Below are 26,038 nucleotides of genomic sequence, written 5' to 3' on the forward strand. Positions count from 1 at the left end.
AATTTCTCTGGTAAATATGATTTAAACCAGTTCAGGGCGGTTCCTTTAATGCTAATGAACGGTTCTAGTCTCTGTAAATAGAAGGGGTTTGATTAGAGCTAGTTTAAAGGACTGTGGCACATCCTGATGATAATGACAGATTGATTGTGTTCAGTAACAAACTATCAATTAGGAGCAGAATATCTTTAAGTACTTTTGTAGGAATGGGATCTAAGATACAAGTTGTTGGTTTAGAAGCTGTCCTAATAATTTCTGTTCTTGAACGGGTATTAGTTTCAACTGAGGGCAGGAGATGGTGGATTTTATTTCTAATACTTAAGTTTTTATCATTAAAGAAGGTCATAAAGATATTGCTCTTCAGGGATGGAGGGATACGGGGTTCGGTGGAGGTCTGACTCACTGTCACCTGCAGACTTGAAAGGAAACCTGGGGTTGTTTTTATTTTCTTCTATTCATGTGAAAAATAGGCCGCTCTTGCTTTGTGGAGGGTTCTGGTTTAAGTGGGACACAGAGCTGCTGTGTGAAGCAGCCATATGCAGTGGCCCTCACAAATGAATGATCTGCTCAAGATTAAAGTGAGGTCACAACTAAGTTTAAATTGATAGTTTTTTGGACAGTAAACTATACTTTACCTTTACATAAACAGCAAAGTGAACTGACACACTCTGTTATGTTATAAATTTATTAAAAAGAAAGCAGAGTGTAAATGAAGTTGGATGTTCTGTGGTGGTCCTCCTTTCCTAACCCCTTACAGCCTCTCTTTACCATCTTTCTTTGACCTTGTGACATTTTCTGCCAACCATCCTCACATTTGGTCCTAGTCGAACCCTAACCCTAACCCTAACCCTAACCCTAACCCCTTCCACTGGCTCCTGATCATTGCCTTGACGCCCGGCTCCTTTACACATTGTCACACTGTTCTGGGGAAGATTGGGATTGACCACCGGCCTTCACCTTATGGAAAACCCACTCTTCCTCCTGAACGCAGCTAACTCTAACCCTAACCCACCTTCACATCCACTTTTACTGATAATGATTTCATATAATAATTAGTTTAAAGTCCTGATAGCATGCCAGACAGGATAAAGAGTTAACCTTCAACCACAATGCCACCTATTGGAAAAAGGAAACAACTGCTTTAACACTTTCATGTCCTCCTCCAAGGACATTGACCAAATCAGAACAGCCTGAAGACCTTGTTGATGTCTTATTGTGAATGTTGTGGGTTTTCACAAAGAAGCATGGCCATGGCAGCGTGTCAAATTTAGATCCCTGTGCATGAAGATTTAAAGTAGTATTGTAACTAGACCCCAGATATTCAGATCTTTACCAAGCTTCACACATCTGATGAGAGTCTTGCCCTGAAGACATCTACTGGCTCATTTTAAATCACAATCATAGTGCCACCTACTGGCAAGAGGAAGTTATAGGCTGTATTTATTTAAATGTTACCTGTAGTAGATAATTCTCCTGTTTTTTTGTTTTTTTTTAACAATATTTTTTATTGAAGTTTCAAGTGCATATATAACTTTATGCAGAATTTACAAACATTTTCATTTATATCCCCTCAAACAGCCACTCATTCACAAAGACAAAGAAAAAAATAAATAAATAAAATGGACAATGACAACAGACATCAAGCTAATGGAGTAAAAAATAAAATAAATAAAAAGAAAAATAAGAAAAAAGATTAAAAAAAAAAGGCAGGATCAGTTCACAACATTTTGTTCAGTCAGTGTTATCCGTTTCATTGGTCAAAAATGACATAAATGATTCCCAAATACAAGCAAACTCCTCCTGTTTACCTTTAACAATGTATGTCAATCTCTCCAGTCCAAGACAAGTCATCAACTCCTTCTTCCATATTGCCAGTGATGGTGGTTCTACATTTTTTCCAATATAGTGCAATCACTCTCCTTGCGTGGAGAAGTCCAAAGTCAACCATCTTCGATTGCTTTGTTGTTCTGATGGAGTCCTTGGGGTATATTCCAAGTATACAGATTGTTGACGTCAAAGGAATGTTACACTTAACCATCCGTGATAAACATTTAACTACATTTTCCCAAAATACCAAAATCCTAGAGCATTCCCATAGGCAGTGAATCAAAGTTCCCTTTTCAGTCAGACATTTAACACAAACATCCGGGATGTTAGGGGAGATATGGTGGAGTTTTGCAGGGGTTAAATAAACCCTCATTAACCACTTATACTGGATCAATTTTAACCTTGTGTTAATTGAATTTTTTTGCGCTTTTAAACATGCTCTTCCCCAATCTTCTTCACTAATATTTTCACGTGTGTCTGTTCTCCACGCATTTAATTTATCTGATGCTGATTCTGTTGAGTACTCCGCTAAAAGGTAATAGAATCTAGATATATGTTTTCTACCATTCAAAATATTAATCACCGTTTTCTGAATAATCGATAGCGGGGGTATGGCCATGAATGTCTCAGATTTTGATTCTATAAAACTTCTTAGTTGCAAATATTTGAAAAAATGTTTTTGAGGAACTCCGTACTTATGACAAAGTTGATCAAATCTGAAAAGGGTACCTTTAAAGTAAAGGTCCGAAACGGTCCCGATTCCTTTCTCTGCCCATAATTTGAATCCTCCATCCAATCTACCAGGTTTGAATTGTCTGTTGCCCCAGATAGGAGTAAATTGTGACAAAGTTAATGTTTCATCAACAAAGTTATGTGCTGCATACCACACTGATATTGTATTTTTAACAAAAGGGTTTCTTGTCTGTTTTTTCAGTGTCTTGATATCTGAGGAGTATAAATACTGCTTTATGGGCAAATCTGACCCTGATTTTTGTTGCAGGTGGTGTGGATGAAGAAAAATAGTACATTGCAGAACTTAATTGAGTAGCCCAATAATACCATTTCAGGTTTGGGACCCGAAGTCCTCCCCTTTCATAGCGTAAATATAATAACTTGAGCCGGATTCTACCCTTTTTATTGTTCCAAATGAACTGGTTAAATATACTATCAGTTGTTTTATAGAAGTTACTTGGTAATGGAAGCGGGAGTGCTTGGAAAAGATATATAAATTTGGGTATAATAGACATTTTAATAAGATTTATACGACCAATCATTGATATCGGTAATTTAGACCACCGGTCCAACTTTTCTGTCACTTCGTCTACGAGAGGGTTATAGTTTATAGGGAGAATGTTGCCAAGTTTTGGGGCAATCTTAATACCCAGATATTTAAATCCATCTTGCGTGGCCATAAATGGTGTATTTATTTTGGGGTTGCGTCTTTCTTCTTCATTTAGGAATAACTATACTGACTTAGATTTGTTTATTCTATATCCAGAAAACTCGCCAAAGTTTTCGAGTAAAGTAGTCAAATTTGGAATACTGTTCGATAATTCTCATGTTACTCAGATTCAGTCACGTCCTCAGATGTTGATGATGAAATATTGAAAAGTTCCAGAGTGTTTATCAAACCATGTGGTTTCCTCACCAATGCTAATTTACATTGACATCATTCATATCATTACATTATCAGATTCAGTTATTTTCCATTTGATGAGATGAAAAAATATTGACTGTTGATTTTATCGGGATTAAAGTTCAAACATGTTTTTAAATGTTTATTTACCACAAGTCCCACATCACCACAGAAGAACAATAGGGTCATACAAAGAAAAGAGTTATACGATTTGATAATTTCAGTTTTTTTTAAATCTGGAAGAAAAACGAGACCAAACGATAAAAACAGACAGTTATTTTAATAATGATAATAGTAATACATCGTATTTATATAGCGCTTTTCAAAGCTCTCAAAGTGGCTGATTAATGATGAACTGACTCACACACTTTAACTGATTCCCACTCATTACCTTACTCACACTTGTTTACGACTTGTGACTTACCCTCGTTAGCAGACTAACACACATTAACTGACTCACGCTTGTTAACGGACTTACACTCATTTAACAAATAACACACATTAACTGATTCACACTCGTAAAATGGAATCACACTCGTTTACTTTCTCACATTTGTTAACCGACACATTCATTCACTGACTGACGTTTTTGTTTATATTTCAGAAAAATGTATCGTCTTCATCTTCAGCATCATCTGTCTTTGGCTCTCGTCTTATCCCTCTCAACTTTGAAGCTGATACAACATTTCCAGGAATCGTTACTTTTCACAAATAATAATTATAATAATAATAACAATAATATATAAGAGTAATGTTTGGCTCCAACAGCTGGTTTAACTAAATTTCTTCAAGTAACATTAGAGATTTTTTAGACAAGTTGAACCAGTCATCAATACATCAAAAAGAATTCCCTCATATTTTCTATGACAATATAAAACATGAAAAAACAACGGACAAACCAAGTATGAAGACACGACACATTTGTTGCATAATATTTTCGGGTTGTTCCAATGTGGAAAACAGGTTCTCAGAATAACAAAAACAACGTCATCACTAAACATAAATAGTTTTTTTAACAATCTTTCATGTGAAAGTGCTGATGTGATGTTTTTGTCTTCAAAGTGTTTCTCACGTCATGGTCACTGTTTACGAGCAGCCGCACTCGTCCACGATCATGTTCTGAATATCTTTCTTGATGATTTTTTGCTCTTCGCTGTAGTAAAGCATCGACATGGCGCGCAGCCGGGTCGGCACGCAGCAGGACTTGATATTTTGAAACGGGCCAAAGCCTCTCATGCGATAATGATTGATGACTGTTGAGTGGAAGGAGAGCGATGAGCTGCTGAGGCTCACCATGTGGTTCGGACAGTCGCCTTCACAGTAGTTGGCATGATAACCTGATGGAGCAATAATCCAGTCGTTCCAGCCAATGTCTTTAAAGTTCACATAAAACTGTCTTTTACAGCACACAGGTATTTTTCCATCACACTCCAGACTTCGTTTGACTCGTCGCTGCATCGCCTCCTCCTGGGCTCGGAGGGCCACCATGAGGAACGGTCGATGAGACTGATCTCGACCTCCTGCTCGCTCGCTGTTGGCAGGCATCAGGACAGGTGAGACTCCAGCCTCGACACACAGCGGACAGGAAACCCTCAGGCTGAGGGAGCGGCTGCCGCCATCCAACAAGTTCTGAACGCTGTGAGGGATGGAGAGCGTGTGCCAGCCGCTACGACGGGTGTCCACCATCTTCTCTGAAACACACTCCTGCTCCGTATCTTGGTCCTGGTCATGCTGGAGCAGCCGCAGCAACACTTTCCGCTTCACTCGGTTTCCCTTTGACATTTTCAGAAAGATCCAGACATTGGCCTGTTCCACCACCGCTGAGCCGCTGCCCTCCTTCGAGATGTCAAAGGTCATCATGTTCTGAGAGTCACCTGCACCAGACAACACAGTTAGCCTGGTAACATATTAGCAGGAATTAACTTTATCCATCAGCATGAAGCACTTTATTCATGACCATGAACATTAAAGTTAATCTGTAAAATCAAAGACATGATCTAAATGGTTAGGGCTCCATTCGTTTAGGGTTGAATTGGTTTCTACGTGTCCCTACAGTGTGAAATCTTTTCACTGAATCAGTTGTTGAAATATTCACTTATTTAATTAAGATTTGACTTTGACCTCTTAGCTCAGTCTGATCATTTAAAACGTACAGACGTACAGAGAACAAAACTTGGTTTAAGTTAGAAACAATCCAACTCTGATCTTCTCTTGAAGTAAACAACATTTATCAACATCAATGACCTTTGACCCCCTGTCTGAACTTCCTTTCATTTGAATGAACAAAGAAAATGTCATTAACAATAGTACAGTGAGCTGGGCCGCTGCCTCTAAATATACTCTTATCCTCATGAGCTGAGACACTAAAAAAAGAAGAGGCCTGATTTCAGGGAACAAGGACACTAGTATCCCCCCCCACCCCCCACCCCCACCCCTGTGTTTAATTACCGAGGCCCAGATTCATCTGAATGAAATTATTCACGGCCTCAGACCACGCGGTATTCGACCCCCCCCCCCCCCGCCTCGTTACTGTCGGCAAAGCTTTTAATTAAAGAACTTTTCAGAACAGACAACTATTTATAGCACAAAGCTTTTATGTACATTTATGTAAGCAAACCAGTCACAGGACAGTGATTGGTCACGACTTTGTTCACATTCACAATAACATGAGAAGATTAAAAGCTGTTCCACTAAACTTCAGCTAATGATTATCATTAAAATAATGCACCAGGTGTGTTCAGGTCTGAGCAGATGAAAGAATGAATGAAAAGAAAGAAGCACAGACTCTGTCTGACAAACCTCATAAAACCCTAAGAACCTTCTTTACAGATTAGAAGATGCCACCGTCAGCATCAGTCAAATCTAGTGAATTAGATACAAACATCCTCCCTCACCCCAGCCCCCCCACCCCCCAACACATTGGAGCTCTGGACGGTAACAGGATGTAACAGATGTAACAGTCATAGATTTAACTCCAAAAAAAAGGTACAAAAGATAAAACCTTCAATGATCAATTTTGATTCATGAAATACAGTAAACAACCTGTTTGATCACAAACTTATTCCTTGTGATTAGTGATCCCTCCTCTAACATTTCTACAAAATACTCTCACATTTCTTTCATTGTATTGTCACTTTGTATAGTTTTTGTGCGTTAGATTGTGTGTAACAGTCTATGATGCGGATGAGGTTCGAACAATAACAATTTGTGTTCATCCTACCTGGTTTATCTGTAGTGAAGCATGAACCAGATTTTATTTTCTCGCACAGATTTTATAGAGTCTTTATATTGTTGACATGTTTCTCTTATGTTTGAATGAATTATTGAACAGCTTTTATTTTTTCATGCATTACATGTTGACTATAACAGAGGTCTGTTAAGTAATCAACACAATTTTCAGGCCCAAGTTTTACTGTTTTTACTGTTTCTTCTGTTTCTACTGACTCAGATCTACAGGTTCACCTGCTGTCAATCAATTTCGTCGATGACTTGAAGTTCAACAGAAAAAACAATTTGGCAGGTGAAAGTCAACAGACAGTATAAATAGTCATTAACTAACTGTAAACATGATCCGCTGAACTGGTGTAATTTGAAAGATGAGCTGAAGGTTTATGATCGGCTGTCAGACTCACCGGGCTCTGCGAAGATGATGATTTCCGATGGTGGTTCAGGTGGTGTTGGAGTCCCAGGGGCCCAGCCCTCCTCCTGGATCTCAATGCTGCCGTCTTTGGTCACATGGCCCACGTGCAGCTTCTTGATGGCGTTGAGCAGCGCGGCACGAGGGACCGGCTGGGTGAGGTTGGGTCGGGTGCTCAGGTGCAGCATGTTGAGAATGTGACGCTTCACCGCCTGGACCACGTCACTCTCTCCTCCTGATGAAGAGATGTTCCTCTTCGTTAGAGACAGAGAGCAGGACGGACAGGCACTGGAGGACACCAAATCCACCTCAGGAGTCGGAGAGACCGCCGGAGAGGAATCGACAAGGAGGATGATCGCCACGAAGAAGAACAGAGAAGACATGACGGGCTCTGACTCCGAGTCAGTAGAAACAGTAGATTGAATGTCCGTCTCTGCTAAAGAGACTCACAGAATCCCTCAGATCAAATCCTCAGTGACTCAGTGGAGTCCAGTATCAGTTGAATCAGTCAAGTCTCTGATGTTTGAAAAAGTGGAAACAAACAACAGAAACAGAGTTCTGCAAGAAACTGTTAAAAACCTTAAACTGTCAATAAGTCTCAGCTTCTGGTTCTCACTGAGGTCCTCAGTCAGTTCCGGATTAGTGGATTGTTGCAGATCTGTTCCAGAATCTAGTTCTCTGAGCTTCTGTCGTTTCTTGTCCTGATGGTCCTAGTCCTTGGGGTTGTGGTGAAGGTGGTTCTGGTCCTGGTGTCAGACTGGTTCTCTCTGGTCCTGGTGTCAGACTGGTTCTCTATGGTCCTGGTGTCAGACTGGTTCTCTCTGGTCCTGGTGTCAGACTGGTTCTCTCTGGTCCTGGTGTCAGACTGGTTCTCTCTGGTCCTGGTGTCAGACTGGTTCTCTCTGGTCCTGGTGTCAGACTGGTTCTCTCTGGTCCTGGTGTCAGACTGGTTCTCTATGGTCCTGGTGTCAGACTGGTTCTCTCTGGTCCTGGTGTCAGACTGGTTCTCTCTGGTCCTGGTGTCAGACTGGTTCTCTCTGGTCCTGGTGTCAGACTGGTTCTCTATGGTCCTGGTGTCAGACTGGTTCTCTATGGTCCTGGTGTCAGACTGGTTCTCTATGGTCCTGGTGTCCGGTGCGAGGTCACTCTTTCCCTCTCTCTGCTAAGTTACTGTAATTATACCTCTCAGTCTGTTTAATCCCACCCTCTGTCCACAGAGGTATTTCCCTATGAGTCACACACACACACACACACACACACACACACACACACACACACACACACACACACACACAGTGAGTAAACTGTTTGTGGTGTTTCCTCCTGAATGAACATCACGACAGAAGAGGAGGGAGAAGAGTGTCCCTGATTCTCATACCACACACACATACACACACCCCCATAGACACACAAACACACACTGCTGACTCAACTCAGTGTCATCATGACCTCACGTGGAGCAGAAACTGTGAAATTAATTTTTAGACTGAACCAAGATTTTCTGTTAAAAACAGTGAACAGAGCAGATGGACCTTTCGCGCGCACACACACACACACACACACACACACACACACACATACACACATACACACATACACACACACACAGTGACACTAGTAGGCCCTCTGGTGGTTGAAGTCAGACCCTACAGCCTCCTCACCTGACTTCAGACTCCAGGGGCTTTAAATGTTCATATGAATATAAACAAAAACTCAGCAGAAAGAAATGCTATTATGAATATAATCTATATTAGGGTAAGGGTTGGTTTAAACCAAAAATATATAATATGAATTGAATATATTGCAGATGATGATGATTCCCATTGTCCTTATCTGCATATGTGTCTTGTTACCATAGCAACTAGTGTCCAGAAGGCTCTGTGACATTGTGTTTGACCTGATGAGGCTCAGCTGCTGATGTGTACCTGACACTAACATTCAGACAAACACACAAACAGGAAGATTTTTTGTTGAGGACATAAATTTGGAAGATTTTTCATGTGGAAATTTCTTTACATTGTGTTTTTAATGAATGTGTGCATTTGTACATATATATTTTTAATTAATTTCTTTAGATTATAGATTTGTAAAGGAAGAAAAACTTTAGAGGTCAATCCTCCTGAATGTTTTTATTAAACCTAATATTTTATTTACGTGCAGAAAAGAGTGACTGGACATTGTTATGACGCAACAGGAAGTAGAAGGTGTCCCACTCGATGCACGCCCACACACGCACAGACCCCTCCCCCCTGTCAGCCGTTCGCTGTTAATCCGCCTTTCTCTCGCTCTCTCGCTCTCTCTCTCTCTCTCTCTCTCTCTCTCTCTCTCTATCTTTGCGGTCATTATGGCGGAAATAAAAACAGGAATATTCGCCAAAAACGTGCAGAAACGTCTGAACCGCGCACAAGAGAAGGTAAGAGAGGAGGATGGATGGAGGGTGGTGGAGGACGGATGGAGGACGGGGGGGGGGTGGAGCTGGCTGCGGCCTGTGCAGCGTCTCTCTCTCTCTCTGATAATCAGCTGTTCTCTCGTGTTGATGTGATCAGGATGACGTAGTTATCCATTTTTGATTATCAGATATTGATTCGCATGAACATGACGTCAGCATAACTTCGATCAATCATAAAAACAATACAATCATCGGAAACGGACGGAGCACTTTGATTGGCTGAAGCTGACGAAGGATTAACACTGTGTGTGTTTGTCTGTGCGTGCGCGTGTGCGTGAGCGTGTGTGTGTTTGTGTGTTTGTGTGTTTGTTAGTCTGAAGGTTCTCGATGTGTGAGATGAAACTCGACACGTCCGCCATTAAGGGTGATGAAGTTTCTTGGCTTCATTAAAAAGTCTGATCGTTTCCTTCGGGACCTTCTGAACTGTTTCAGAATAAGATCTCTGAAATTCTCTCAATCAGTCGATCAATCAAATTGTATTTGTATAGCCCATACTCACAACTCACAGTTTGTCTCATAGGGCTTTAACATGGTGAGACGTCCTCTGTCCTTCACCCTCAGCAAGAGTCAGGACAAACTACTGTTGAGGAAAGGAGGCTCGATGCTTCCTAACTTATCTCCTTTAGCCGAGGAAACATCAACCGTCCTTTAGGAAAGGAAAGGAGACAATGCAGTCCAACGATTCCTTGCAGCAGCAACATTAATATATAAAAACAGAACAGCTGTTTTATTCTCATGATCCAGATGTGAATCATCACATGATCTGATTTCTTCTCGGTCACGTGTCCATTCAATTGAAAACATAATGAACTTATAGTTCACAACATCATCATCAGAACTGCTTTTTACGTCACCTCGTTCTGTCGGAGCTGTCCATGGTGCTGAACTAGGATCTGCTTCTGTTGGTCCAGACTTTGGCTGAAGTTGCTTTTATTTTACCTTGATGAAAAATCATGAGGTCAAGACTCGTGCTGAGAGAATCTCACTCTTTTCTCTACAGTCAACTTTGTAAGAAAAGATATGTAGAGCAGTAAATACCTGACGTTGTCATCTTATGATGACAGAATATGAGTCTGATCCATTGGGCTGTGATTCTGTGTTTCAACCGAACCAGGGAAAAATGCCTCTTCGCTCAATTGGATAGACCTACAACCAATCAGAGCAGCGCAGTGTGTGACGTATGTTAAGAGACGCATAGTTGTTGTCAACAGAACTTAACTGCACGCACGCTGGAAGAAGTAGAAGAAGAAGAAGATGAGTAAAAACGATTTTTGCCAATGTTGTAAAAAGAATTTAAGGATACACGGAGAACTTACCAACACGATCAGCTCTCCAGCGGCAGGCAGCGCTCTCTGGTGACCGGTTGATAACGTTACCGGTGATCATCTGTCCATCATCGTATAAAGCCCGCCCTGACAATTTGATTGGTCCGAACAGCTTCTGTTCGGGCATAGTTTCTCCCCAACGGAGCGATGCCAGACCGAAGTTCCCGACCTCAAATGTTGTGGGCGGGGCTAAGTTTGTCTGGTATCCAGGTTAATATATACCAGTCATTGAAGTCAAATTAAAACTTTGTCCTAAGAAATAATGAGTACAGTTTGTACTGACAGAACATTTAACCATCACCTATAAGAAAATAAAAAGAAATAGGATTTTAATATTAATAAAATTAGTTTCCATAATCTGGACCTTCACTGATCTGCTTTCAGTACAAGTTCAGCAGGTTGATCATTTGGTCTCATGCAGACACACCACACTTTATTAAATAGTTGACACATGGTGGCGTCAGTGAGCATTGATGTGATAGAAACAGGTTCATTTTAACTTGTGATATTCAAACACACATGATCTGTCTCAAGCACAGCCTCTGTCTGAAATGCTTGGTCTAGCTTTGAGCGGCTGTGGCTGAGGGGTAGAGTGGTCGTCCTCCAACCTGAAGGTCAGCGGTTCGATCCCCAGTCTGAACAATCTGCATGCCGAAGTGTCCTTGGGCAAGATGCTGAACCCTGAACGGCCCCCCATAGAATAACAAAGTGCTGCAAGTAGATGCACTGTATGAATGTGTGAATGTGAAACTGTACTGTAAAGCGCTTTGAGTCATCAAGACTAGGAAAGTGCTATATAAATACAAATCCATTTAGCTATTAGCGCCAAAAAGCTAAATCTGCACTGATTGGTCAGTCACTGAAAGCCTTTTTCTGAAAGGACCCTTAAAGTTAGGTGGGTTTGGGGTCGAGTTTTAATAATCACACCATACTAAATAGGAGCAGCTCTATATTGATCCAACAAACAGTCGTTCATGAATATTTGTGGGAACGTTTTCCAGTCTGCAGAAAGTCTGTGATGTTTGTAAATCTGACTAATAAGAAGAAGGAGAAGGAGATTGACAAGAATAACAATAATCATCAGTTATTGGTTTTATTTAAAGAGCGTTATTTGATTTTTTTTCTCAGGTACTGCAGAAACTGGGGAAAGCAGACGAGACCAAAGATGAACAGTTTGAACAAGTGGTGATAAACTTCAGGAGACAGGAGGTGAGAGATGACATCATCACTAAAACTCAGGCTGCTGGTTAATCAGGAAGAGGAAGAGTGACACTGATACTCACTGTGTGTGTGTGTGTGTGTGTGTGTGTGTGTGTGTGTGTGTGTGTGTGTGTGTGTGTGTGTGTGTGTGTGTGTGTGTGTGTGTGTGTGTGTGTGTGTGTGTGTGTGTGTGTGTGTTAGTCTGAAGGTTCACGGCTGCAGAGGGAGATGAAATCCTACATGTCGTCTATCAAAGGTGAAAAAGTTTCTAACAATATCTTGAATCGTTTTTTAATGATGAAAGTGTTGTAGTTTTTATTATTATTATTGTTAATATTATTATTATTTATAGTTAGATAATGGTAAGTATCACCTTCTCACAGGTTCTCCTCAGCAATTTCTGTGGACTTCATGTGTGTTAGTTTGAGGTGATCATGTCTCTGTGGGGACCAGAGGTCAGTGAAGGTGTTTGTCTCGTGCAGGAATGCAGCAGGCGTCCATCAACCTGACACAGTCCCTGCATGAAGTCTACGAACCAGACTGGCATGGGAAAGACGACGTGATGACCATCGGGAAGGTTAGAGTCCTAAAGACACGTCACACATTCACACCTTAGCACTCCACACAGACACGCTGCTCTGTGTGAGACAGACGTTAATGTGTGTCCAGGTGTGACACAAGAATTCAAGTGTGAGACAAGTGTGAGACAGGTGTGAGACAAGTGTGAGACAAGTGTGAGACAGGTGTTCTAGTGTGAGACGAGAGTTCAAGTGTGAGACAGGTGTTCTAGAGTGAGACAGGTGTTCTAGTGTGAGACAGGTGTTCTAGTGTGAGACAGGTGTTCTAGAGTGAGACAGGTGTTCTAGTGTGAGACAAGTGTGAGACAGGTGTGAGACAAGTGTGAGACAAGTGTGAGACAGGTGTTCTAGTGTGAGACAGGTGTGAGACAAGTGTGAGACAAGTGTGAGACAGGTGTGAGACAGGTGTTCTAGTGTGAGACAGGTGTTCTAGTGTGAGACGAGAGTTCAAGTGTGAGACAGGTGTTCTAGTGTGAGACAGGTGTTCTAGTGTGAGACAGGTGTTCTAGTGTGAGACGAGAGTTCAAGTGTGAGACAGGTGTTCTAGTGTGAGACAGGTGTTCTAGTGTGAGACAGGTGTTCTAGTGTGAGACAGGTGTTCTAGTGTGAGACGAGAGTTCAAGTGTGAGACAGGTGTTCTAGTGTGAGACAGGTGTTCTAGTGTGAGACAGGTGTTCTAGTGTGAGACAGGTGTTCTAGTGTGAGACAGGTGTTCTAGTGTGAGACGAGAGTTCAAGTGTGAGACAGGTGTTCTAGTGTGAGACAGGTGTTCTAGTGTGAGACAGGTGTTCTAGTGTGAGACAGGTGTTCTAGTGTGAGACAGGTGTTCTAGTGTGAGACAGGTGTTCTAGTGTGAGACAGGTGTTCTAGTGTGAGACAGGTGTTCTAGTGTGAGACAGGTGTTCTAGTGTGAGACCTGTCTGTTGTCTTACATGTTATTCTGCTCAAGTTGGCAGCTGCTCTCTTGTTCATGGATCTGTGCAAAGTGTTCACACCTCAACTGGCCCTATTTGTAGTTTCCACCACTTTTATATTTGTATGCATTTTCAATGCTTTTATTATTTTATTGCGTTCTCAGGGACTACAGACTGTTCAGGTGTGACACATAAGCCATTTTCAGACATGACCTGTGGATAAAGTCCAGAGAATTGGTTTACCCAAAGTTTAGTCTTCACAGTTCCACTTTCTCCAGAGGAAATGTGGATAATTTCCAGAGTTCAGTTAATGTCTGAAAGCAGCTATAGTGTTGAATTCTGTAACATGGAGACTTCGTCCCAGTGGGACATGACCTGCAGGGACAGAGAGGTCAGGATGTTGACCCCTGGCATCTTACATCAGGGATTTGATTTCTCGCTGTGACGCCACGAGTGGCTTTGTTTCCTGCAGGACTGTGATGCATTGTGGGAAGACTTCCATAACAAACTGGTGGACTCGACGCTCCTGAACCTAGATGGATACCTGCAACAGTTCCCCGACCTAAAGGTAACAAACACATTTTTTTGTTATTTAAGAAACTTTTAACTTTTAACCAAAGAATGAAAACTAAGAAGGGATGTTTCAGACTCGTGTGGCCAAGAGAAGCAGGAAACTGATTGACTTTGACAGTGCTCGTCACCACGTTGAAACTCTGCAGACGTCTGGAATGAAGAGCGACCGTAAGATGATGAAGGTGAGTCCACAAAACATGGTGGGCTTCAGAAGTTAAAGGAAACAGTCACATGCTTTGAGTCTGGATGTGAAGAGACACTATTTTTGTTCTCAGGCAGAAGACGAGCTGAAAAAGTCTCAGAAGGTGTTTGATGAGCTGGATGTGGGTCTGCAGGATGAACTGCCGACCCTCTGGGACAGGTGAGCTCCTGAATGCTAGATGCTGCAGCTGAGTCACTGCTGTGTTCAAACAGCTCATAGCTTCAGTCTTTGAAGAGACCCGATGGTTCCTGGAGATCAGCAGTAGAGAGCCATCCTCTTCAGAGACTGAAGGATTCCTTCAAACACAAAATGTTACACGGGTCAAAGTTGTGTGAAACAGAGGAAGCTTCACTTATAAACCTTAACTAACCCAAACACTTTTGACTTCTGTGCTTTCAATTGTTCACAAGGTTCTCTCACAACATTCCAGCGTTGCTTGTAGTATCTGCTTATTTTATATTGTTCAAATCATCTGGCTACAATGACACATGATATTTCCCTTTCAGCCGAGTCGGCTTCTACATCAGCACCTACAAGAGTGTGACGCGTCTGGAGGCAAAGTTTCACAGAGAAATCTCCCTTGTGAGTCCAATCTTGTTTCTACAACATTAACAAATTAAACCAATAACAAATGTTTCGATGATTTTAATGTTAATGATGCAGATGATCAGACTTTACCTCTCTCACCACTTATTAACATCTCATCTGGGTTTGGGTTCTCTGAAATGAGCTCTGACTCCTGATCAGTCCTCCTCTGTCCACAAAGACCTAATGTTTGATTGAATCCACCTGTCCAGGTGTGCAGGCAGCTGTATGAAGTTATGACCAAACTGGGCGAACAGCATTCTGACAAAATGTTTACCATCCAAGGAGCCCCGAGGTCAGTTTGACCTTTCACCACGGGAATCACTTTTACTTTGAATCTTATATGGAATTGTGTGATTATACCACCTGACACTAGGCAGCCAATCAGAATACTTGCGATCATGTAGTTTCTGTTTTGTCCACTAGTGATTCAGGACCATTACGACTTGCTAGAACCCCGTCACCACCAGAAGACGAGAGTCCACTTGAGAGTCCAGATTCCAGCTCCAATCACATGCTCCATCCGGCCTCACCTGGACCACCACGTCCAAAATCCCCAACACAGGTAGATCTTATCCAGACTGGTCTCAGGCAGATGTTAGTCGTGACTGTCAGTGTATAGATAAGAATGATCATAAATATAAAATGATATATAAATATAGGATAAAAACAACAGTTTCATTATAATGTTCAAATTAACTTTCTGTGACTTTTTTTGCTGCAAACTTTTGTCTGTAACTTGGTGAGTGACAATGAGACTTTAAAATGTGATTTTGTTGTCATTTAAATGTGAGCATTGTGTGAATATATAACATGTTATATAATATATAATTGTGTTATATACAGTAGATTTGAGACCTGACAGTAGAATAGTTCCTTATTTCTACTGAGAGTTCAGGTCATGAGATCTGACGTTCGTCTTCAACACTGGTTCCCAGTTTTCATTCATCGTGTTTTGAATCACTTTTTACGCTATAAAACTAATATTCTGACAGTTGCCAAAATGTCTGGCTTCAAACTAAAAATCACTAGATGTGGAGTGTGGTTTTGTTAACTCCCACAATGCAACACTTCAACAGAAAGAGTGGTGAGATAGACAATGTCTCATTTCAAAAAGTGTTGAGTCTCTCTGTGAAGAACAAGTCTGTGTCTGAAAGTAAAGTTACGATCTGTGGACTGGAATTATTCACCTTTAAAGAGTTTGTGAAAAATGTAAATTCAACAGTGCAGTGAACGTTCAGTATGAAGGTTCCTTTGATCATTCCACCTCCTGACATTACCTTTGACCTCATCAGCAGCATAAAAGAGGAGCTTCTAGCTTAAATAAAGGACATATGACACAAACCCCTCCTGACCCTCAGCACATTCCTTTCAGTTTGTTCCTGACTCTCAGTTTGTTCCTGACTCTCAGTTTGTTCCTGACTCTCAGTTTGTTCTTGACTCTCAGTTTGTTCTTGACTCTCAGTTTGTTCTTGACTCTCAGTTTGTTCTTGACTCTCAGTTTGTTCTTGTCTCTCTGTTTGTTTTTGACTCTCAGTTTGTTCTTGACTCTCAGTTTGTTCTTGACTCTCAGTTTGTTCTTGACTCTCAGTTTGTTCTTGACTCTCAGTTTGTTCCTGACTCCCCCCCACCCCCCCCCCCCCACCCACAGGGCCCTTGCAGTCTGAATCTGTGTTGGGAACCAGTGTTTTAAAAAGATGTCATCCATCACCAGAACAATGAATTAGAAACAGTAGAACCTTTCATCATTGTTGTAGATGTTCATGTGTTTGTGGTTTAACACATCAGAATATTAAATAAACTGAAGCATTTTCAGTTTTTATCCCACTGACCTGTAACACGTCTCTGTCCTGTTCATGTGTTCATGTGTCTCCATCCTCTTCATGTGTTCATGGTAAGTAACCATGTCACATTCAGCATTTTTTCAGTTTTCTGTCTGCGATCCTTTAAAGATGCGTCACTCAAACACGTTGTGTTCATATAGTTTGGTTCAGTTTACGTCTGGATCATTATTCTGCAGGAAGTAATGAATATATTCGGCAACAACTCTCCGACAGACATTATCATTCAAAGCTTGATTGAGTGTGATTGATTGAGAACTGATGCTATTAAGACTCAAAGCGAGTGAAGAAAACGTCCCCACACCATCACAGCGCCTCCTGCAGGCTGGACTGTTGATACCAGGCAGGTGGGCTCCATGGATTGATGTTGACATCAGATTCTGAGCCCCTGCACAAATCCACATGAACCAGACCAGGCTGCAGTTTTTTAACCCTAATCCTAACCCTAGTTGTTGCTATGGTTACACCCAGAGTTTTCTAATCTCTAAATCAGAGACTCTATTAACATTTCAAATGATTTATTCTGTTAATCTTGACTGTTGGTCAAACATTTTCCTCAGATATTAAACATCAACCTAACAGATGATGTTTGAAGACATTGAAATATGTGTTATCTATATTATTATTATTTGACACTTATTTGAAGTCTGTTTGATTGTCAATCACCTACAAGTAAAAGTACAAAGTGTGTTGTAATAATTAATTTAACAAAGACTCCACCATCAATTCCTTAAAATATCAATTAAATTTTATTTTATTTAATGACACTACCAAAAGTTAAACTTTGAACTTTCTCTTGTTTATTGGTTGGTCAATAATTCAATTTCATATTTGAAGCTTACGTCGTGTGGGATCATGGGACTGCTCGTGTCATGTAATATCATCACATCTGTTAAAAATGAAATTTCAATTGTCCAAACAGTAAAATACTTCTAATGACCTACAGTGTAACATCGCTGATTGATATAATAATACACTTATGGATTAGGAATGAATAATTGATTTGCTGAAAATTAGGTTTATAAATGAATTGATTTCTTCCGAGATAGAAATTTGAATCATAAACTTTGGAATTCTAGCTTAGTTTTGATTGCATTCAGCTGCTTATTCGTCCTCTAATAAAAACTGACGGCCACAATAGTAACCAGAGAATCCAGAGTTTCTGTAAATCTAAGAAGAAAATGAAATGTTATTGTGTAACTTTATTACACCTCTATCATATGTAATGCTGTGTAAAGTTCCATAGCGTAGTGAACTGTATCATTGTTTGTGTTTTGTCCACATGTGGCTTCATCCAAACATCCGGTGAATTCTTTCATTAAAAGTTAAGAAGTTTTGTTTGATACATTTTTGAATTAACCTCTTGTTTCCTCTGACAGTTTAAAAAGGGACCACCGGTTCCTCCCCCACCAAAGGCCACACCAACGAAGGAGGTGGCGGAGGAGCAGATCATTGACCTGTTTGGAGGAGAATTTTTACCGGCACCTTCACCATCGCAGGTTAGAGTCCTCACTGACTCTGTGTTTGTTAAATCCATATGACATGATTTAATAATAATATGATGTGCCTGTTTACCTGGTTTTGTTTGGATGTTGTCCGCAGCCCAACGAGCGACCTGGAGAATCTCTTCTTGACCTGGACTTTGATGCTTTTCAGCCGGATGACAGTGTTTCACCGATACCACAGGTTCTCCCATCAACTCACATGCTTCAGCCAGTCTTCTTACTGTTGACTGACTGCTGACGAATATCCTTAAGTTACCGTATAAAAGAGTTTTTATAGAGTGAAAATCCACATTATTCAAAAATATTGATCTGTACAAAATATGTGAGGATCAGCTGCAATAACAACATGTGCTCTTTCAGACTGCTGTACCTTGGGACATGTGGTCGGTGAGTTAGTGCATTTGGGTCATTTTTAATAGGGAATTATTTGAATTCATATTCACAATCATTGTCTTCATCCTGTAAATTTACACTTAGATTATTATTGTGTATTAAAAGTGAAGAAACTTTACATAAAAATAATTTAGAGTCAACAGATACATGTGTAGATTTTAACATTTGATCATGTTTCTATTTTTTAAAGGGAAACTCTCAAACTGCTCAGCCTGTAAGTATTCATAGACACATGATGATGTCTCCATGATAGAAGGAACCTGATGAGTCCCTGATGATTTATTGTCTATGTGATGAAAACTGTAACTTACCAGAAGCCGATCTCTTTCAGTCTTTACTCTGGGTTCAGAGGTCAAACTTTAACCCTTCGTTGGTTGATTTTCTGGCGCAGGCTGCAGATGGCGGCTTCGTCGCCGACTGGTCAGCGGACTTCGGTTCGGTGTCAGCAAATGGAGATACCTCTTCGAGTGCCGAGGCCCCTGGTGCCGCTGCCGTAGAACCTGAGGAGACGGAGGCCGAGGCAGAGGGTGGAGCTCAGGGCAGGCACCAGGCAGATGGCTGGCAGGCGGGTGGAGATACAGCCACACCTCCTCAGGACAGTGAGGCAGCGACAGCAACTGAAAACGAGGTTAGAAAGTGGGACTCTCAAACTAACCCCAACCTTACCACTGCAGTCCGAGGTGATGAGGATGAGACAGGGCAGAAAGATGTTGGGGGGGGCTTATCAGAGCTGGACGAACGCAGGAAGTCCACCCCAGGACTGATAGTCACCAACGAGTTCGGAGAACAGATTAAGGACAGCACAGGGGACAGAGGAGAGAAGTGGTCCGGGTCTCCAGAAAACTCTGGGTCCGAGTACGAGACTGCTGAGGAGTGGGGGGATGGAGGTCAGGGGGGGGGCTGGGGGAGTGCTGATGATGAACTTACATCTGATCACCACCCACTGTGTGACTCCGATGGGTGGAGACATGAAGCTTCACCAGCGAGCAACATGAAGAGAGATTATTTAATAGAAGACAAACTCACATCAGTTCACACAGACCTTTCTGATACGGGAGGTGCGTTTGATTTAGTTCCCTCAGCTGAAACTCAGGGAGGAGGTGCGTTCGATTTAGTTCCCTCAGCTGAAACACAGGAAGGAGGTGCGTTTGATTTAGTTCCCTCAGCTGAAACACAGGGAGGAGGTGCGTTCGATTTAGATCCTTTTGCTGAAACTCAGGGAGGAGGTGCGTTTGATTTAGTTCCCTCAGCTGAAATACAGGGAGGAGGTGCGTTTGATTTAGTTCCCTCAGCTGAAACACAGGGAGGAGGTGCGTTTGATTCAGATCCTTTTGCTGAAACACAGGGAGGAGGTGCGTTCGATTTAGTTCCCTCAGCTGAAACACAGGAAGGAGGTGCGTTTGATTTAGTTCCCTCAGCTGAAACAAAGGGAGGAGGTGCGTTCGATTTAGTTCCCTCAGCTGAAACACAGGGAGGAGGTGCGTTTGATTCAGATCCTTTTGCTGAAACACAGGGAGGAGGTGCGTTTGATTTAGTTCCCTCAGCTGAAACAAAAGGAGGAGGTGCGTTTGATTCAGATCCTTTTGCCGAAACACAGAGAGGAGGTGCGTTTGATTCGGATCCTTTTGCCGAAACACAGGGAGGAGGTGCGTTTGATTCGGATCCGTTTGCTGAAACACAGGGAGGAGGTGCGTTTGATTCAGATCCTTTTGCCGAAACACAGAGAGGAGGTGCGTTTGATTCGGATCCTTTTGCCGAAACAAAGGGAGGAGGTGCGTTTGATTCGGATCCTTTTGCCGAAACAAAAGGAGGAGGTGCAATTGATTCGGATCCTTTTGCTGAAACACAGGGAGGAGGTGCGTTTGATTTAGTTCCCTCAGCTGAAACAAAAGGAGGAGGTGCGTTTGATTCAGATCCTTTTGCCGAAACAAAGGGAAGTGGTGCGTTTGATTCGGATCCTTTTGCCGAGACACAGGGAGGAGGTGCGTTTGATTCGGATCCTTTTGCTGAAACACAGGGAGGAGGTGCGTTTGATTTAGTTCCCTCAGCTGAAACAAAAGGAGGAGGTGCGTTTGATTCAGATCCTTTTGCCGAAACAAAGGGAGGAGGTGCGTTTGATTCAGATCCTTTTGCCGAAACAAAGGGAGGAGGTGCGTTTGATCCAGAGTTCCTGGGTAAAACTAAGTGTGGAAACGAGGAGGGTGGATTTGAATTTGATCCATTTGTTGAGAAGTCAGGGGGAGGTCGGGTGAAGGTCACTGGGGAGGGGAGTGGGTGGGATTCAGACCCTTTTGCCAACAGTTTCCCAGCTTCTTCGGGGACTGAGGGTCCCGTCTCCAAAACCACATCCTGGCAGAAACTTAGTGACATCAGAGGCTTCAATTCTTCTGTCGCTCGACCAAACTCGGCGTCCGTCTGTGGAGCAACTGAAGGAATTAAAGGTGTAAACTTTGCCAGAAATCACAAAGAACCAGAACATCCAGACATGTCCGAAGACGAGGCTGCAAACCGGAGATTTGGAAAGTTGTATCAAGAGCTAGATACAGAAAAGGAAGAGGTACATGACTCCTCCCGTCTTTAGTGTGGTAGCTTAGCACAGATTAGAAATCAGTCAAACCCTTGTCCCACCTTCGACCTTCCAACACAAACCAATAGAGCAAAAGTAGTTTTGGTAAAAACCTGGATCCCTGAACTCTCCGCTCGCTTTGTCCTTCATCCATTTTCACGTAGAAATGTTTTATTTCTAACATTTAAATAACATCTATTTTCTACAAACATCAAAATGTATATTTGACATGAGATGAATAGTTTTTCTTTTAACAACTTTTAGTTCAGTGATCATATTTATTTATTTTTAAGTTAAATGTGATATTCATTGTTTTCACTTAAGTTTCAGTCTGAGTTATATTTAATTTAATTTCAGTTTAACTTTATTCTTACAAAGATTTGCTTTGGGTCAGATCAAAGTTGCAATAGAAACAGTAGAGATAATAATAATTATGATAACTGCTTTTAGAATGAATGTCCTACTCCCTCATGTCTTAACGTTCAGTAAATTGTTCTGGTTCATGTTGGTGTTTTTGGATCTTGATGTTTGGACGAAACCTTTCTTCCTCTCTGGTTTACTTCCTGCTGGCTGAAGGATTTGTCAAACCCGTCATTCTTTGCTCATTTTGATAAGATGGTGAGTTTTCATTATAAACATTTAATGTGAATTGTTTTATCGATGTGTTTGAAATGTAGTTGAATAATATTTCAATTTGCACATTTTTGTTTGAGCTGTAGTTTGTTTTATCTCATCAGAAGCTTCAGATCACATTCATTCTGCAGAGAAACTCTTGAACGCTTTATTTAAAACTTTAAGTTCATGTTAAACGTTTCGGACATGAAGAAGTTTACGTGAGGTTTGCTAGTTTGAGCCTTTTATTTAAATTTAAATTATATATCAGTGATCAAAGTGTCACATTCAAAGTCAGGCTTAATGCTAAAGCTATCTTTCATGCTAACCACCATCTTCTTTTGCAGAACAACGATCACGCTCCTGAAGCCTCCGACGTTCGAGCTGCTTCCGCGTTAGCTCCAGCGGAGGAAGTGGACCAACCTGCAGCGCCTCCTGCTGGAGACGTGGAGGCACTTTCAACTCCCCCTGCTGGTGAGGAAGATACAGCAGATCATTCTGGAAGTCCAGAGGAGGAGAAGCCTGCAGTGAGTTCTTAATCATTGTCCCCATCATCATTATGATCTTCATCATCTTCACCCTTATTTTCATAATCATCTTCATCATCAAGATCTTTAGCATCATAATCTTTATCATCTTCATCAATAAGATCGTCTTTATCTTCATCAATATCAAGATCTTCAACTTCATCCTCTTCATAATAATCTTCATCATTATCATCTTCTTTATCTTCATCATTATGATCTTCATTATGATCATCCTCCTCATCCTCAGTGTAGCTCGGTCACTTCAGTGTTTGTGGACTAATTATGTTTTTCTTCTTAAAGTCGACTGTTGCTTCTCTGAGCTCTGACAACATCAAAGTACATGAGGTTTTTTTTTTTCTGCCTTTTATTCTTTGTCATTTTTTTACAGAATTCTAATAGTTTATTATTTTTATATAAATTAGAAGTATCCACTTTTATTTAATCTGTAAGATGGATAGTTTGATGATTGTTAAAGATGTGATGATAGTTCCTTAATGAAAAGATCATTGTAAACACAAACTAAGTCACAACACTGAACTCTGGTTTATTACATTTTATAATATGAATTCAATATTTATTTTAAGTTTATTTTGTTTGTCTAAAATACAGGCTACAATGTGTAATGTGTTTAATGTATCTAATATTACCAAATCTAAATTATTATTATTATTATATTGTTGTTATTATAATGGTATCATTTTTTCTTTCAACAGATTCCTGAAGCTGAAGAAGCAGCAACACCTCCAGGTGAAGCAGCTTCATCGGTAACTATTGTCATTGTTTTGTGATATATTTTATGATCTGACACATTATATTTAGTTTTAATTTTCATAAAGTGCACAATTTTTCTTTGGTATTTTAATAAATGTTGAACATTTATACATGAAGTGATGCAAATGTAATTTGCTTTAATATTTAATTTTATAAAATGTATTTTAAAGATAAAGTAAAATTTAATTTAAACTTTTTACAGTTCATAATTTTGTATCACCAACAGCTTAATCCGTTTCCTTTATGTGTGTCTTCTTTTGCTGAAAATAACGAATGAAATTCCCCAAAACACTGAACAGATTTAATAAATGATGTGTGTCTTTGAAAGAAGATTATTAATAAGAGTTGTATTGTCCTCTGCAGGAAAACATGCCCATCCCCTCAGTGGTGATTGAACCCGCCTCCAGTAACGAAGGCGATGACGACCGCGACGCTGACATCATCTCTCCCACGGTCGTCAGTGACAACGATGATCAAAATCAATCCATCACACACATGAGTCCGTCTGGTGCGACGTCGAATCGTCCTGAAGATTTTCTTTACAAGGTAATTGATTGTTAAAGAAACATTCTTGCTCTGATTCGGGATCAGAACGGAGGATTTCACACCTTGTTAAGCCTGATGTGACGAATCGTCATTTGTGAGTATAGGCTACACAAATACAATTTGATTGATTGATGCTTATAAATAATGAAATTATCGGAAAAAAAATGTTTTATGTTATAATAAAATTACTTGGGTTATCTGAAACATTCAAATGTGACAAATAAGCAAAAATATCCAGAATTGAGAGGCAAAACTACTTTTCCTCGCAGATATGTAGAAGTTGTAAATGAGGTGTTGTCCTTGGTTTCCCCTCTAGGTGGAGACGATGCACGACTTTGATGCTGCAAATTCAGATGAGCTTGAACTGAGGAGAGGTGACGTGGTGTTGGTGGTTCCAACAGCCTCAGTGGAGGATCAGGTGAGACCCACCAGTGATGTGTTCCCCTCCATCAGGCTGTTTGAAGGAATCAATGAATATCAACAGTGAACCCAACTGATTGTGGAGCTTGTGTGTTGCTGTTGTTGCAGGAGGCCGGCTGGCTCACAGGGATCAAAGAAGCTGAATGGTCAACACTCGGAGCTGCTGCTCAAAAAGGACTGTTCCCTGAAAACTTTACCCAGCGTTTGGAGTAAGACGATTTTATAGCAGGTCGAGTAAATGAGAAGAAATTTGATATGTTTGTGTCCAAGCAGCTCAGCATGTGGCCGACCCCTCTCCTGAGAAACTCACATGGTCCTGCAGCTGTGTGCTGGACCACAGAAGGCTTTCTCTTTGTCATTCTGAAAGTAAAACTCGTGGTAATAAATACTAGTTATATTCTCTCAGCAGAAGTGTAAATTAAAAGCATGGTGTGATAGTATTGTCTGCTTTTGCTGGAACTCACATTTTATTTAAAGAAATATAGTGAGTCCGATATTTTACCAACAAAAGCAAAAAAAATGTGTCTGAAGAAAAGCAACAAAAAGAAAAAGTGCACCTTCTTTACATAAGTTTGCTGTGCTGATTTTATTCTCTGCTGTTGAATATATCAGAAAGTTTAGTGACATAATCTATTTAAATGTCTAAGTGTAAAGTGAAACTATTGAGTTGTTATTTTCTGTCATGCTGTTACCTTGACGTCACTGTGCATGTTTTTCTGTTCAAGTCTGTGATCAATTGATTTACTTATGTACGATCATTGCTGTGTTTTTTTTTCTACTTAGAAATATATTATTGATTATGGACCAACAAACATTGCACATCAAGCATGATATTAATATTTTATTAAATTATTTGAAGATATAATAAGGATAAAGAATCTCACCACTATTATGATACTGTATGTCTGAAAAAGGCAAATCTTGAAAATCATGTTTATAAAAATATTAAGAAAATCTAATCTATTTATAGGTGTAAGATGAGAGGGAAGGTATTAACAAATCATATTGTTATCATTGGTTTCCATATTCAAACTTTTCTGTAGGTCAGCAAATACAATGTCAAGCTACTTCAGTGAATCCTCCATGTAGAGCTTCCTGTGATGTTCATCCCCACGTTGATGTCATGATGAATAAATGAGTCATCGAGGTGTCATGGTTTGTTTTGGGCCAATCACTTTGCAGAATTGGCCTCTAGGGCGGATCGGTTGTGTATAAAACATCTGTGCATTCAGCAGAGTCTCCTCATGCAGACATGACTTCCTGCTTTGGAGTGGCGAGCCACAGGAAGGGGTGAGTTGTGAATATTAGAGCTGGTTGGATATACACCATTGATACCTAACCCTAACCCACCGTAGGACCGGTGCTGGGTTCTGTCAACTCCTCACTGGAGGGAGACCAGCAGGGAGACGTGTGAGGAGCTGGAGCCCCCCCCACTTCCTGCAAGCATTAAGGTCCAAGTGCCTTAGAGGGACTTCAAAATCAAAGCTTAGCATGTTGGAGTGATTTCAAAATAAAAGCAACCCTAAATGGGAATTTGTTCAGTCCGCGAATGCATGAAGGAATAAATACACTAAATTAGTTTGACTCAATGATGAATAATAAATAGATCAATAACAAAGAATTACAACTGCCCCTGAACATATTTCTGTGACAATTGTGACCTGATTAATGATTTCTCTTTACCACTGTGAATAATTACTCAACTTTATAATAAAGACAACATTCAATTTAAGCAAAAAATAACACACAAGTCACAGAGAAACGACCTGTTTCCAATAACTACTACACAATGCAGGGGACAGAGTGACCTTCTTCATCATCACCTTCATCACCATCATCACCTTCTTCTTCATCATCACCTTCTTCATCATCACCTTCATCATCATCATCACCTTCTTCATCATCACCTTTTCCCCCTCATCATCATCATCACC

At 40.8% G+C, this 26,038-nt stretch overlaps 2 protein-coding genes across 2 annotated transcripts; one reads left to right on the forward strand and one right to left on the reverse strand.

Moving 5' to 3' along the window:
* Positions 1-4,546: 4,546 nt before the first annotated feature.
* inhbab (inhibin subunit beta Ab) lies at positions 4,547-7,480 on the reverse strand. The gene is made up of 2 exons (XM_061084861.1): positions 7,093-7,480; positions 4,547-5,334 (listed from the first exon to the last, which is right to left on the reverse strand). Exons 1-2 carry the CDS (start codon positions 7,478-7,480, stop codon positions 4,547-4,549), a joined length of 1,176 nt encoding a protein of 391 aa, XP_060940844.1.
* A 1,961-nt stretch (positions 7,481-9,441) lies between these two features.
* On the forward strand, positions 9,442-24,327 carry amph (amphiphysin). The gene is made up of 20 exons (XM_061085128.1): positions 9,442-9,510; positions 12,000-12,080; positions 12,273-12,327; positions 12,554-12,648; positions 14,036-14,131; positions 14,211-14,318; positions 14,412-14,497; positions 14,845-14,920; positions 15,136-15,218; positions 15,350-15,488; positions 18,144-18,263; positions 18,367-18,450; positions 18,630-18,656; positions 18,853-18,876; positions 19,054-19,290; positions 21,805-21,850; positions 23,091-23,131; positions 23,502-23,684; positions 24,001-24,102; positions 24,213-24,327. The coding sequence occupies exons 1-20, from the start codon at positions 9,442-9,444 to the stop codon at positions 24,315-24,317; spliced, it is 1,857 nt and encodes a 618-aa protein (XP_060941111.1). The 3' UTR covers positions 24,318-24,327.
* The last annotated feature ends 1,711 nt before the right edge of the window (positions 24,328-26,038 follow it).

The sequence above is a fragment of the Limanda limanda genome, chromosome 13 (assembly GCF_963576545.1).
Source record: "Limanda limanda chromosome 13, fLimLim1.1, whole genome shotgun sequence".
Classification (NCBI taxonomy): Eukaryota; Metazoa; Chordata; class Actinopteri; order Pleuronectiformes; family Pleuronectidae; genus Limanda; species Limanda limanda.